General features: G+C 44.5%; 1 protein-coding gene across 1 annotated transcript in view; it reads left to right on the plus strand.

The window, feature by feature from the left end:
• Nucleotides 1-670: 670 nt before the first annotated feature.
• The window catches only part of LAMA1 (laminin subunit alpha 1), a gene marked incomplete at its 3' end in the record, with an annotated part of 152,632 nt that continues 139,905 nt past the window's right edge, over nt 671-13,397 (plus strand). The window contains exon 1 of the mRNA XM_081263467.1: nt 671-814. Coding sequence (XP_081119593.1) covers nt 742-814 — 73 coding nt within the window. The 5' untranslated portion in view covers nt 671-741. The remainder of the gene's footprint in view (nt 815-13,397) is intronic.

Genomic DNA, 13,397 nt, shown 5'->3' on the forward strand with positions numbered 1-13,397 from the left:
TGGCGAGCAGGAGATGTGGTTTAGAGAATCAGAAGAAGCTTTCTCTAGCAGTAAGGATAACTAATAATAATAAAATCCGAGAGACCTTTTCTTGCCATCCCTAGGCAAAATGGGAAACAAGTTACAACTCATTTTCAAAAAAAAAAAAAAAAAAAAACCCGCCTCAACATCCTCTGCCCAAAGCGGAGCGGGCTGTGGTCAGGTGAGCCCTGGTCACGACCCAGGGAGCAGACTCCCCACAAGGTTTAGGCAACTCTGCGTCTCCTGGCCCCAGGCTCCACCAGAACTACAGTCACCCGGGGCGGCAGGGTCAACAGGGCAAATACCTTTTGGGAATCCACCCGCCCCGGTCAAGCTCAGCACAGTTTCTCTTCTTCTCAGCCCACTTTCTCCGCCCACCCTCAAGTCAGATCCCCCCCGCAGCTGCAGCAGGTCAGCCCTGCCGCTCCGGGTTGGGGATAGCAGTGCCCCTTCCCTGCCCAAAGCGCGAGCGCCGCCGGGCGGCTACAGGTCCCCGCGGGCTCAGCAGGGCGCCCTCCCTGGGGGAGGGGTCTCGGGCGGTGGAGCGGTGGGACGGCCGGTGGGGAGGGGCCGGGCACCGCAGAGGAATACGGGGGTGAGTGGCCAGCGCGAGGGAGGCGACTTCCTGGAGAGAGAAGCGACCAGCAGTCCTGCACCGTGCGGATCGGGCCAAACTAGGCCGAGCTTTCTTCCGGGAGCGCACGGAGCTGCGGCGGAGAGATGCGAGGCGGCTGCGCGCGAGGCGCGCTCCTGGCCTCGCTGCTTTGGGTCGCAGTGCAGTGCCAGCAGAGAGGTGAGTCCCGCTCCCTGAGCCCGCATTCCTAGCGGGCGGGGACAAAGCCCGTTGCTTTGAGGCTGCCAGAGTCGGTGCGGTCTTCCCAGTTCACTTCGGACTCGGGGCATCGGACACGTGGGTCTCTCGTGTGGTCCCTGCTTGGGGTCTCTGGCAGGGCGGAGAAGAGCTGGTGCCGCCACCCTTGGCGGTCGTTTGTAGTTTTTTTGAGGCTTTGGCTTTTAACTTTTTTTTCAATAACCACCTTATGAGGTTCTCTTCGCAGCCCATAGAGGCAATGAATGGAGAGGCAGTGTGACCCAGAAAGAAAGAGCTTTATTGGAAATAAGTCGGCATGTTGAAAGATGGTTGTCTGTCTCTTTCCATGACCATCTCCGTCTTTGCCTTAAGGAAAAGTATTTTATGTGATTTTTTTTTTCAAATGAAGGTATGTTTCTCCCAGACAGGTGAACGTCTGGATTGCCCAAGGTTGAGAAAAGTGAAGGTGCACATCTTATCCCCCTCACATGGGTCAGAGTTGCAGTCCAGCCGACCTGAACAAGACATAAGTGATCAAAGTTTCTATGTTGATTAGAGTGACTTGGGAATGGTTTTTGTTGTGGTCAGCGTTTCTGTCAAGCACCCTTTCAGGTGTGACCTTCTCCAGTACCTTGGGACTAGGAAGTGTTTGGAATGGAGGGTTTCGCGCAGTTCCAGCTAACGTTGGTGTACAGTTAATGTATAAGAGAGGCTAGGCAGTAGCAAAGAGTAACTGAGACTTGGGTTTCAAGATTGGCAAGGAGAGATTCTGTGCGCTTTTACAGGGAGTCACCTCCTCCCTGGCTTTTGGAGGACCTACTGGTCCTAGAGCGTGGTGAAGCCAGCAGTGTTGGGGGGGTGGCGAGAGTGTGGCTCCCGGGAGCGCGAGGAGGCGGGTGGATTTGGCCGGGCTGCTGACCTGGCTGGATGTGGGGCTGCTGCTGACCTGGCTGCTGGTAGGGCGCGGGGAATGAATGGGAAAGGAATTCTGAGTCGCCCTCATTGTTCTGTGGGAAAGTCCGATCATCGCGACCGGGAAAAAGCGGGTTTCTCTGGCCCCTCACCAGCTGTCCTGGACAGCGAGGGTCCGCAAACGGCATCCAGGGCACAGATGTGCCTTCCAAAACCATGCTCTTTGTGCTGCCCCAGTAGTGACCAAACCAGCACACCCCCAACTCTTGTTTAAACCGTGGGCATTCGGGAATGAGGGAACCCGCACTTGGCAAGCTCTCCGCCTGCGTGGAGACAGCATTGCAAGGTTTGAGGAGAGCATTTTCAGTTTCGACCCAAGCAAAGAGAGAAAGGGAGAGAGAGAAAGAGAGAGACCCTCTTCCCTTTTCTGCAGACGACCCTAATCCCTGCGCCACACACAGAGTTAAATCTTCCCAGTTCCTTCTTCGCTAGGCGGCCACAAATACTTGTTGAAAACATCTTAAAAGTATGCAACACATGACAATGGTCTAGTCTCACAAGTACAAATCTCATTTTAAGAAAAATAGAGTTCGAAAGTAGTAGGCGGAATTCGAAATACCCTCGTGGGAAAAACGTGTGTTTGGCCATTGTGCTGAGCTGTGAACTATGCAGAAACGAGACCATCCCATTCATTCAAGCATTCATGATGAAAGCACTGGACCGAGCTGGAGAACGCTGCTTTGAATAGCTCCGCGTCTGCTTAGCGCAGAGCTGGGGCTGGGAGAAGGGGAATTTACATAGTTATCAGAGAAAGAAAGGAGCCAGCCTTTCAAGGGGGGAGAGAAGCCTTTGACTCTGAGAGCCCTCCTCTGGTCTGTGAGGTTGCTGAAAGTGAACAAGTCCGGGTTTCCCACAGGGTGGAGAAAGAGCAGCTTTGCCTCAGTTTATTGTTTCAAGAAATTGAAAGTCTTAAGTCCGAGAAGATGCTCTGAATGTTTTCCGTTCCCCCTGCGGGCTGCACATTTGGCTTGGGCAGTTGTGAATGGTGTTTGGAGAAAGTAGAGCCACACGGGGCTTTCCTGCTTTGAGAGATGGCGGAAAAACCACCCAGGGCAGGAGCCTTTGAATCTTTCATGTAGTATTCCATATTTGCCAGTCCACACCCGATCAGCCATCACTGTTCCTAATGAGCATCCTTAAAGGAGTTTTCATTTTTTTAAGGAAAAAAATTGGGGGTCCCTGGTATTATATGGCATGCATGATTAGCAATGTGGCATACTTCAGTCAGTAAAATAATCCTGACCTGCAAATCATGCACCGAGTTAGCTGTGTGGGCGTGCTATAATGTATATAGCTGGCTAGGGTCTGTCTATGTTGCCCAGGCTGACCCCAGACTCCTGGGCTCAAGCAAATGAGGCCCTGCTTCATTTTGAGTAGTAGCAGAAATTAGGGATGGGCTATTGCACCTAGCATGGTGCTCATAGTTTTGAAACTGATCATTATCTAATAAATTCAGATTACTAGAAATTCTGTCATTATCTCACCGTCACTGGGTTACTTTACAACTTACTATGTATCTGTTAATGTGTTAAATTACATAGAATTGCAGTCTTTTCACAGATTGATTCACCATCAATTCTTGGTTTCAAACCATCCTTTGATTTTTTTTTCTAAATAAAAAAATAGACAATTCTAAGTATAGAAAAATACCTATGGGAAGGAAAATATAATTCTCATAAATGGCATGGTATTCAAATTTAGCATGTAGGTGCTCGACAGTAAGTTGTATGTGCCAGAACAGATTTCAAAGGTGTCTTTTTTTCTTTTCTGTAACTGTGTTCTCCAAGTAAGGATCGATTAAAATGTTGATAAGATGATTAAATGAAATAATTCAAGAAAAAATTTTAGAATAGTGTGTCTTACAGGGTTAGCCTTCAATAAACATTATCTATAAGCATCATTATTACTATTTTACAAAGAACTCTGTGGGGTGGCCTTTGCCAAACTATATCCTATGGGATGCATAATCATTTAGGGATTTGGAATCAAATAGTTGTGGGCAAAACACCCAGACCTGTCACTTTGACTAGCTGTGACAATGGATAAGTTTTTGGACCTCTGTCTTTTATCTCTTCTCCCACTTCAGCTCTTCTCCTGCTTCAGCATCACCATTATTGTGAATTTTCTAGAAAGACCCTCTTGATAACCATTCCTGACCTTATTTAAAACTCTTCCCATTTCCTTATTAAATGACTTGGCATTCCCCAGTATAACTTACCTCACTTCCTTTGTGTAACAAGCATGATATGTCCTTTACATGTCACATCCTCTTTCCTGGGCTCTCCATATGGGTTTAGACTCTGCCTCAGAGTCCTCACTTTATAAGATGCACACATAAAATGACAGTGTCATGCTTGGGGGTAAACCAAAGTGGCTGGGACCCTATAGGGTGCGCTGTCCTAGAACTGAGAGTCTTTATCTTGGGCACACTTAGATCTGTTCCTGGTTAACCAGTACTCACAGGCACACAGTCTGTGAAGTGCCGATCAGTCTCTTGTTTGGTTTCTAAAGCCCTGGAAAACCTTCTGATCTGGTCCTCTAGATGCTGGAGAATGGTTTAGGTCCCCTCCCTGGACTCCCAGTGCTCCTCGTGCATATGGTATTGTTGTGCTTATCATGGTGTCAAGAATTAGCTCTCTTGTCTATCTCAGCCCCTGACTAGGGCAGGGATGGTTTTACCTATATCTGCACATCCTTTGTTTTGCAGTGCTTCTGGCCACTTATCACCATTGAGCTACATTGAAATTAGTATCTTTATTTAGAAATTGAGTAACTTTAAAAATATTTTCAATAGGATAAATGTACATGGTACCAAATCTAAAAGGTTTTAAGAAGTATTTAGGGGAAAAGTTAACAATACTTGACTCTGTCACCCTCTTTTAAAAAAATCTTTTTTAGTGCATTGCAGTTATATATAATAGTGGGATTTATTTTGACATATTTATAAATGCATATAACATACTTTTCTTTAGTACTACCTGCTTACCTCCCCTACTCCCTCCCCCTGATCCCCTTCTACTCTTGGTCTTCCTTGTCTTTATTAATTTTTTAATGTATGCATTATACTTATATGTAAAGGTGGAATGATTGTGATATATTCATACATGCACATAGCATAATTTGGTCACCCTTATTCCCCAGTCTTGAGCCAGAGCTTTTAGTTTCTTGGGTATCCTTCCATAATATTACTTCATGGAACTTTTAAAAGCAAGCTAGTTATGAAAATCACTTCTTCCTTAATAAGTGTAGGAGAGATATCAGCTCTTTCCTGACAAAACATGGGTACAGAGAGGCATGGAACGGTACCTGTCTCTTCCCTGTCCCCTCTCCAGACCAACTTTCTCTATGGACCTCATGCAGGTAAATGTATATAATTGTGACTTTCTACCTTCCAACTTCTTCCTTCTAAATAGATCTTGCCCAGAAATGAGTTATCAGAGCAGTGTTTCCTAGATCTTTCAGATTTAAAAACTAGATCACTGATTGACCTTGTGACTTTGCATTACTTTTAAAACTATTATTCACCACGATGTTAATAAGCTATTTTTGAGCCTAGAAAGAGCATTTACTATATATTTTAGGAGATTTTTGACATAGAGAAATCACATTTGAGAATAATTCTTGGAAGTTGAAGCATATTAATGAGTTTGCCATAAGTATGACTTATTATTGAAACATTGTATTTCAATAATACAGATGCTGAAAAACTTAATTTTTAAGAATTCCCAGTGCATAAAGTTAAGCCTGTACCTTAAATACAAACATTGATGAAGGCAACTAGAGAGCACTCTGGAACTTCGGCCATTGCTGAAGTGTTCAGTCACATTCCTCAGAAATGTTTGGATGAATAAGATAAACCATAATCTCCTAAGAAAGATGAATGTGGTTTATTTATTTGATTGCAAAAAATTCTTTTACTTGTTTATTTCTAAAATACTAATAGACATCCACGGACAATTGAACAAGTCAACACATTGCAAAATTAATGAGAAGGGGGAGAAAACCTTCATAGAAGCAATTTAGTGAAGGTCATGAACTTTGGTTCTGTTGGAACATGTCTGTCAGGGAGCTATTTTAGCTGGGTTCATTGCATGTCCTTTATACTGAGCATGATAATCAGTGCCCAGGGTAAGCATTTAATAATAAATAGCATAGAATATTTCCACTTATGTCTTTGTTTTCTCAGGAGACTGGGTCAGGAGAGCCTTCTTTGGGTTAACTTGTTCCCAGTCTTGCTGGGGGGAGAAGGCAAACAATGGAGGCTGTGTAGAGCTTGGTGGATAGCATTCTTGTCTAGGTAAGCATTTATCTCAAAGTGTGAACTCAGGTGGTGGAGAAATACCACTGTGACGTCATGAGCATGATTTAAATGTGTGTGTGTGTATGCACATTTTTAAAAGAATCAGCTATTTGAAGTTTTAATCTCTTCATTCCAGAAGGTATCTTTGAAGTCCTATCTGTTGACCCAGCAGGCAGTGTGACTTAAATTCTTGTGCCAGACCAACTTCCTACATGGCTTGTGGGAATGTAAAGGGTAGATGGGTATTTATGGAAAGTGCCAGTTTTCTCATTCCGGAAAGTATTTCCTGCATTTTGTTCCTTTGCTCCTTAATTCCTTGAGAATATCAGGAAATTCTCTGTAAGAGTGACGTTAAAGAAGATGCTTAAATTTAGTGGATTATTTTTAGTTACATTTACAAGCCAGCACCACAATGCTGATTGTTATACAGCATACACTGAAATCTCTTCTAGCCTTTTGATAAGGACAGAACTTTACTCATAAAAAGTGGTTCCCTTGTTATCTCAGGCCCAGGACAAGGAATTCTTCCCTCCTCAGGGTGGCTCTCCTTCCTTATTTCTATCCATTCATGACGTTTTGTTTTCCATTTTAGTTACATGGGCTTCATCCTTTTGGATCTCTTATCCAGCTTGTCTCTGTGAGTTTTTATTTCCTTTTTAAAATTTCCCAAGTCTTTGGCTTTTGTTTCTGTTTTAGCTTTTGTTTCTGTTCCCACTGCAAACGGCTACCAGCTGTCTAAATTAGGACAACCAGCTGGTGACTCTTAACAGGTCCTGGTGCTAGATAGTGGCCTTTTATTTATTCTAGTCCCCCACTGCAATTAGACCAATACTGCTAACATACCACATTTCATCAGGTGCCCCTCTGCCTCATGGGGTTCAGCTCCTCCCCCACTTTCTACGTGACCCTCCATGAGCACTCTCTATTCAGTCTCAGCTCTTGGCCTTTCTCCACACCTTTCTCTGTCTTGAGACTTCTGCTTCATTGCAGAGATCGCCTTCCTGTCTAACTGTACAGGGTTTATTAACTTGAAGCTCTGTGGTTTTGTGGCATGACTCCCTTGCCTAAAAATTAAGCTGACCACTCATGCATAGCCCAAGTCCTGCCCAAGGACAGCCTTGTTCATGATGGCCTGTGTCAACTCTCTCGTTCTGAATTTGTGTTGTATTTTGTGATAAGTTGGGGTTCCCACTCAGTCATAGTAGCCCTCCAATCCTCTTTTGGATGGATTTCCAAGAATGCCATCAGTTAGGGTGAGAAAGAAGGAACATTTCTCCTTCAAAGGTCAAAACCACAGCTTCCAGTGGTTTTTTTTTTTTTTTTTTTTTTTAATGCATAGATAACTCAAAAGCATGGGGTCCTGGTACTGGGACCAGAATCATTGGTGGTGAGAAGTAGTCACGCCCACTGTTGCATATGGTGGAGATAAAGAACTAGATGATCAGAGTATGCTTTCATGAATTATCTGGTTTATTCAACGTTCCTCTGATTGATAGTGCTTACAAAGGGGGAGAATAACAAGACCAAACCTCACAGGGAACACATTCCATAGATGAGGTGCCTCAGCCACATGAGGAGTGAATTCCAAAGTTGCTAAATTCCAGTTGCTCCATTAGGATGTAGCAGGCCTCTGGGGGAAGTCAAGTCTAGTTGAAGTTTGAGGTGGACCTTGTGTGAGGGTTGTTGGGAGAAGCTGGCTTCTGAGACACTATGAGGGACTTGGATGCCAGAGGGAGGTAGCACTGGTGCTCCATGGTGAGGGGGACAGAGCCTGCCCTGTTGCAGCCTGAGCTCTCAGAGTGTTGGCCAAACCCTCGAGTTTATATGTGTTTGAAGTCCTGTAGACGAGGCCAGTAACTCACATAAAGGGGACCAATAAAGTCCATTCCCAAAGGAAGGAAGCTCACTTGAAGTTCTCACACATGGGGTCTTATAAGATGTCCATTCTTAAACAAAACAAAAGGAAAAACAACAACAACACCACACATACACAAGCTCCAAAATCAAACCCCAAAACATCTTATAGCAAACTATGTGTTTGGAATTGCTTAGAGCTGCGTTAATCTCCAGAGGTAGCAGGCCCATAAAACCTGTACCAACTTGCTGGATTGCAACCCAGTCCTGCACCCTGGCCCCTCTCTCAGGGTCCTTTATCCTCCTAGATTTCCCATCACCTGAGGAGATTGCAGTTTTGTTGGTCAGAGTAGGATTCAGAATCTATATTTCAAAAAACCTATTCCCTTTCCGTGTACAAGACATTGAGACCTTCCTAATTGGTCTTCAAGCTGACTCTATTGCTATAATTATTCGTTTCCAGAGCTACCTTAGCCACCTGGCTGACTTTCCATCCTGGTTGCTATGTCCTGGGGGGTGGGGTTGAGGCTAGCACGCTTTCCCCATTCCCCAAAATGCTTGGTTTAGGAGCTGGGGATATAGCTCAGTTGGTAGAGTTCTTGTCTCACCTGCACAAGGCCCTGGGTTCAATTCCCAGCACCATGAAAAAAAAAAAAATGCTTGTTCTACACTTTCAGCTCTTTTAGTCTGATCTCTAACTCTGAATTTTCTTAGTTTTGTATAATATTTTCCCAACTCTTTATAGTTCCAAACCTGGTATCAGGGCAAACTTCTGTTCATTCTAGAAATTTGGAGTGGGGAGAATTGGTGATGTTCATGCACACGTGACATGCCTTTGGAAGAAAAGCGGCCACTTTTCTTTAAGGGAGAGGACATTTTTTGTTGTTTATTTGTGTTTTTTTTTTTTTTAAGACAGGGTCTTGGGCTGGGGATGTGGCTCAAGCGGTAGCGCGCTCGCCTGGCATGTGTGCAGCCTGGGTTCGATCCTCAGCATCACATACAAAGATGTTGTGTCCGCCAAAAACTAAATAATAAATATTAGAATTCTCTCTCTCTCTCTCTCTCTCTCTCTCTCTCTCTCTCTCTCTCTTAAAAAAAAAAAAAGACAGTGTCTTCAGGCTAGTCTTAAATTCCTGGGGTGAAGCCATCATCCTACCTCAGCACCCCAATGACTGTGAGTACAGTTCTGCTCCCCCACCTGGGAATGAGCATTTTAAGAAGTTAAGACTTTCTTGGGGGAAAATACTATTTCCTTGTGGGATTGCTATCATTTCTATTCAGTTCTAATCTTCTCCTGTGTCCGCCATTCATATATTCACTTGGGTATCCCAGCCCCCAGCACATGCTGGGACTTGACTGATGTGCTGTCCCCTCCAGTTGTGTTCGGGGTGGAACCTCCAGAGCCCAGTTCTCAGCTGTCTTTACTATGAATTCAGAAACACAAGGCTCTTTCTTGACCTTCTTGATGAATTTGTTTGGAAGTCCAAGTAAATAAAAAGTGTATACATCAAAAGGAATTCTCTTCATAAGAAATCATGCTCAAAGAAGGAACTGAGGGATTAAAGTCCCAGTGGTAGAAGTTAACCTCTATGTTTTACTTACTTACATTCGTGTTTTGTGTTCACAGAGAAATGAATAGGCCGAGTCACGGGGCTCATGGAGAGGCAGAGAGGTGCTCAGCACTACAGAGGTTGTCACGTTGAACTTGCAGGATCAGCTTCTATACCAGACACCACTGTTGGTTGATGGCTATGACCCTTGACCCTTAGCCTTCTTTTCTTTGGAGACCTCAGAGGTCATCAGCTTGTCTGGCTCTTTGTGCACCAGGAAAGCACATTCAGTGACACAAAATTTTCCTCTGTGGGCTGGCTCATAATAAAGTCAATGTCAGGGGTTATAATTTATTTGACCTAGCATTTAAAAGATGCTCCCCAGGTGAGTCCACTGTGCAGCCAGGGTTAAGAACCACACAGTGAATTTACTGTGTTGGTGAATAAAGCCACACTGCAATTCATGACAAGGGACAAGCAGGAAGACCTGAGGTGGCCCTTCACTTGTCCTTGGGGTGCGTTTGCACATAACAGATAAGGAATCCTCAGACCCTGGCCCACTTGCCTAGCCCACATCATGTCTGCTTCATGCTCTTCCCTCTGCTCCTTGAAGTGGGGATACTAACACACCTCAGGGGTGGGCACCACCGTTGCACTTAGAACCCAGGTCAGAGAAATCACTCAGAAAGTCAGTTCCTTGTTCTTATCTCCATAGCTGCTGGTGCAGTGTTTTTCATTTGGCAAGTGATCAGTTGATGCTTAATTGTGCTTGTGTTTGAATGAGCACAGTCGCAAACTTGGTCACTTGCCAAGGGCCTTCTTTCTTTAAAAATCCTCCTGCTGGGCATGGTGGCACACTTCTGTAATCCCAGCCACTTGGGAGGCTCAGGCAGGAGGATTGCAAGTTCAAGGCTAGTCTAGGTAATTTAGGGAGACCCTGACTCAAGATAAAAACTGAAAAAGGGCTGAGGATGTAGCTCAGTGGTAGAGTGCCACTAGGTTCAATTCCCAGTAAAACTTCCCCACCCACAAACCCTCTTCCTGATCAAATATGACCCTGAGAGTCTGGGTATGTTGCTAGATTAGGTAGTTGACTGAAGTGTTCATAAATACTTTCCATATTCAGTCATCGTTCTGTGCCCTGTCAATTCTTTTCCTGATGCATTTAAGTGAACTACAAAAGCCAATGGAGTCTTTTCTCTGGTTTTACCAGAGACACTCCTTCTCTTCTGAACCAGCTTGCTAATTAGTATTCATTTGCATCATCTCAAGTCCTTCACAGCAAGGTCTAGTGGTCTGTTCACCTAGTGCTCCTGGCCTTCTTGGGTCTTGCTTTCAGTGGCGGACCCATCAGGCACTTGTTTTTCTGGTGTCCCTCCGAAATTTTATTAATCTTTCCTTTCTAGCTTCACTCAACAAAATAAGAACAATTCTTTGCCCATCCTCGATGCACTGTTCAAGTGTGTGCTTACATGCACGCACCACCTATGCTGACCTTGAAACCCAGCTCTCCACCTGGCTTCCCTGCTGGAGGTGCTTGGTGAGGTGTTGCACTGACCAATCCAGCCAGACTCTGGAGCTGGACTCCTCTGCTGGGGTAAGGTGGGTTCTTCTGGAAGGGCCCACCCAGCTGCAAGTGCAAACGGTTTACCAAAACCCCAGGACACTGATGGCATCTGAAGTTCCCCATAGTGAGTGGACTGTGAAACTGATCTTGTCATCTATCCCTGATCATGGGTTCTCACTCTTTACTGAGCAGGGCTTACTGGGACCTCTGATCTGACCTGTTCAGACCTCCCACAGCCTCTTCTCCCATACTTTGGGCATTCGGTAATGGCTGTGATTCCCACAACTGTGAGCCCTGAACACTGTCCTTACCCTGTAAAAGCTCTTTTCATTTCACCCATGGTGCTTTGATTTATTCCAGCCCACTCCACATTCCTCTTGCTGCTTCCCTAGCAATTTGTCTGTGCATCTGACCAGCACGTTATATTTTGTAACTGTTTGTTAACTTGCTTGTCCTTGAGAGTAGAGATGTTTTGGCTATGTTTCCAATACAGAGTGCAGTGCCCAGCATTCAGTGCCAATTCTGTAAAGGTTTGTTGCAGGAATGAATGTTGCAATACCGATAAGCAATAGGGGCTAGTGAGGAAGGATTTAACCAGTGGGCATTTAACTTTAGATACCCAGAAATATGGACATGGGATTAGGGAAGTCACTGAGGAAACAGAGGAATAATCTCCTGGGAAGGCCAGCTCAGGAAGACTGTGAGACTTCCATGGGGCACCCAGACAGAATTTGGAGACAGAGAACAAGGAAGAATCCAGGTAACCCCACTAGGGCCGAGAGAGCGGGTATGTGTTTTGGGGACCAAGGCCTTAGCTCACATTCTAAATCAGAACATGTGATCAGAGGCTCCCTAGCAGCAGAAATATGTTCTGAAGCTGTCTGTTCTCGTGGGTGGGGTCCATATGTGAACAGGAAAGAACCCTAGAATCTGATAACAAGGACAGCCTTGATGACTTTCCTTGTGAATTTCTTTTTTTTCTTATAATTAAATTAATATTTACTGGTTTTGAGTTTCATTCATCCTTCAAACTCAGATTATATTCAACAAAACTTATTTCTAGACTTGGAGCCAGTTCATTAACTCATATGGTCCATAATGTGTCTTGGGTTTCTAGCATGTGCCACATACTGGTGATAAGTGGCCTGTCCACCCCCAATACTTGCAGTTAAACAAGCATGAGGAATGCCTAGGAATCTACTACATCAGTTCAGATTTGGGAGGAACTTCTGTTTCTGGACGTCTCGAATCCCAGTGTAAGTGTGCTTACCTGCTGAGAATAGTATCATTGTCAACAGAAGACAACTCTTTTTTCCCTCATGTAATTTTGTTTTAATGGGTCCCATAATTCTTTTACAGATTTTTGGTTCAGTTGTGTCCATTAAAAAGTACACGGTATAAAAACTCATAACTTAAGAAATGCCTCTGACCCTCCACCCCCAAACAACAACACCAACAACAAAAACAGCATTCTCCTTACCTGCTGAAGGTGCTAGGTATCATCATTATTATCATTAGCCAGCCTTTTTCCTATGGATGTTAACCTTCAATGGCCAGTTGAGCCAAATGGTTCTGAGATGGTTCTTTCACCTCTGATTCATGCGGGGATGGCAGATTAGACTTCATTCATGTTCATTCAGCCTTCTGAGCTTTTGGGGAAGACCCAAGGACCTTGCCTGCTCCAGCAGCTTTGACTCTGCTTTGATGACATCCACAGCAACTGTCTGATATCACCAATAACAAACATGGAGGTCGAGAGGTGCTCATGACACACTTGGGCTCTTTAGGAACCATGTCATTATAGCAGCATCACCAGACTGCACGTATTGGGACCATTTCCAATTTCTCTAGAGAATAGTGATCAGTCCACAACTATGGAATGCTTCACGAGTTTGTGTGCCACTCCTGTGCAAAGTCTGCACATGTTTTCCCTAATAGAAAGAGGGAACCCAGAGAAAGAGAATCAAACACTCCATTTCTACTGCATAGAGTCTCCTTTTAGTTTAAAGAATGTGTCGTCAGGGTACTTTGTCATGTGTGACTTCAGACTTGAATTCGTTGACCAGCTTGCTGGCATTTGCTGAATTGTCATATTTTCACATAAAATAGAGACGTGCTCAGGGAACTCTACCTGCCTGGCTTTAAAGGAATTTGTTTAAGTGGGAGAGCAGCTGTTCTCCTCCAGGCATTCTGACCTAAGACATCCTCCTCTTCACAGGAACAGAACAAAGGCATACAGAATTTATGTCCCAGATGGATTTGTGTTTGATACACATCACTTATGAATGAATGAAAGGCTGGCCTATTCTCTTTAGAAATATG

The sequence above is a fragment of the Spermophilus citellus genome (genome assembly GCF_964194105.1).
Source record: "Spermophilus citellus genome assembly, chromosome: 12".
In the NCBI taxonomy this organism is placed as follows: Eukaryota; Metazoa; Chordata; class Mammalia; order Rodentia; family Sciuridae; genus Spermophilus; species Spermophilus citellus.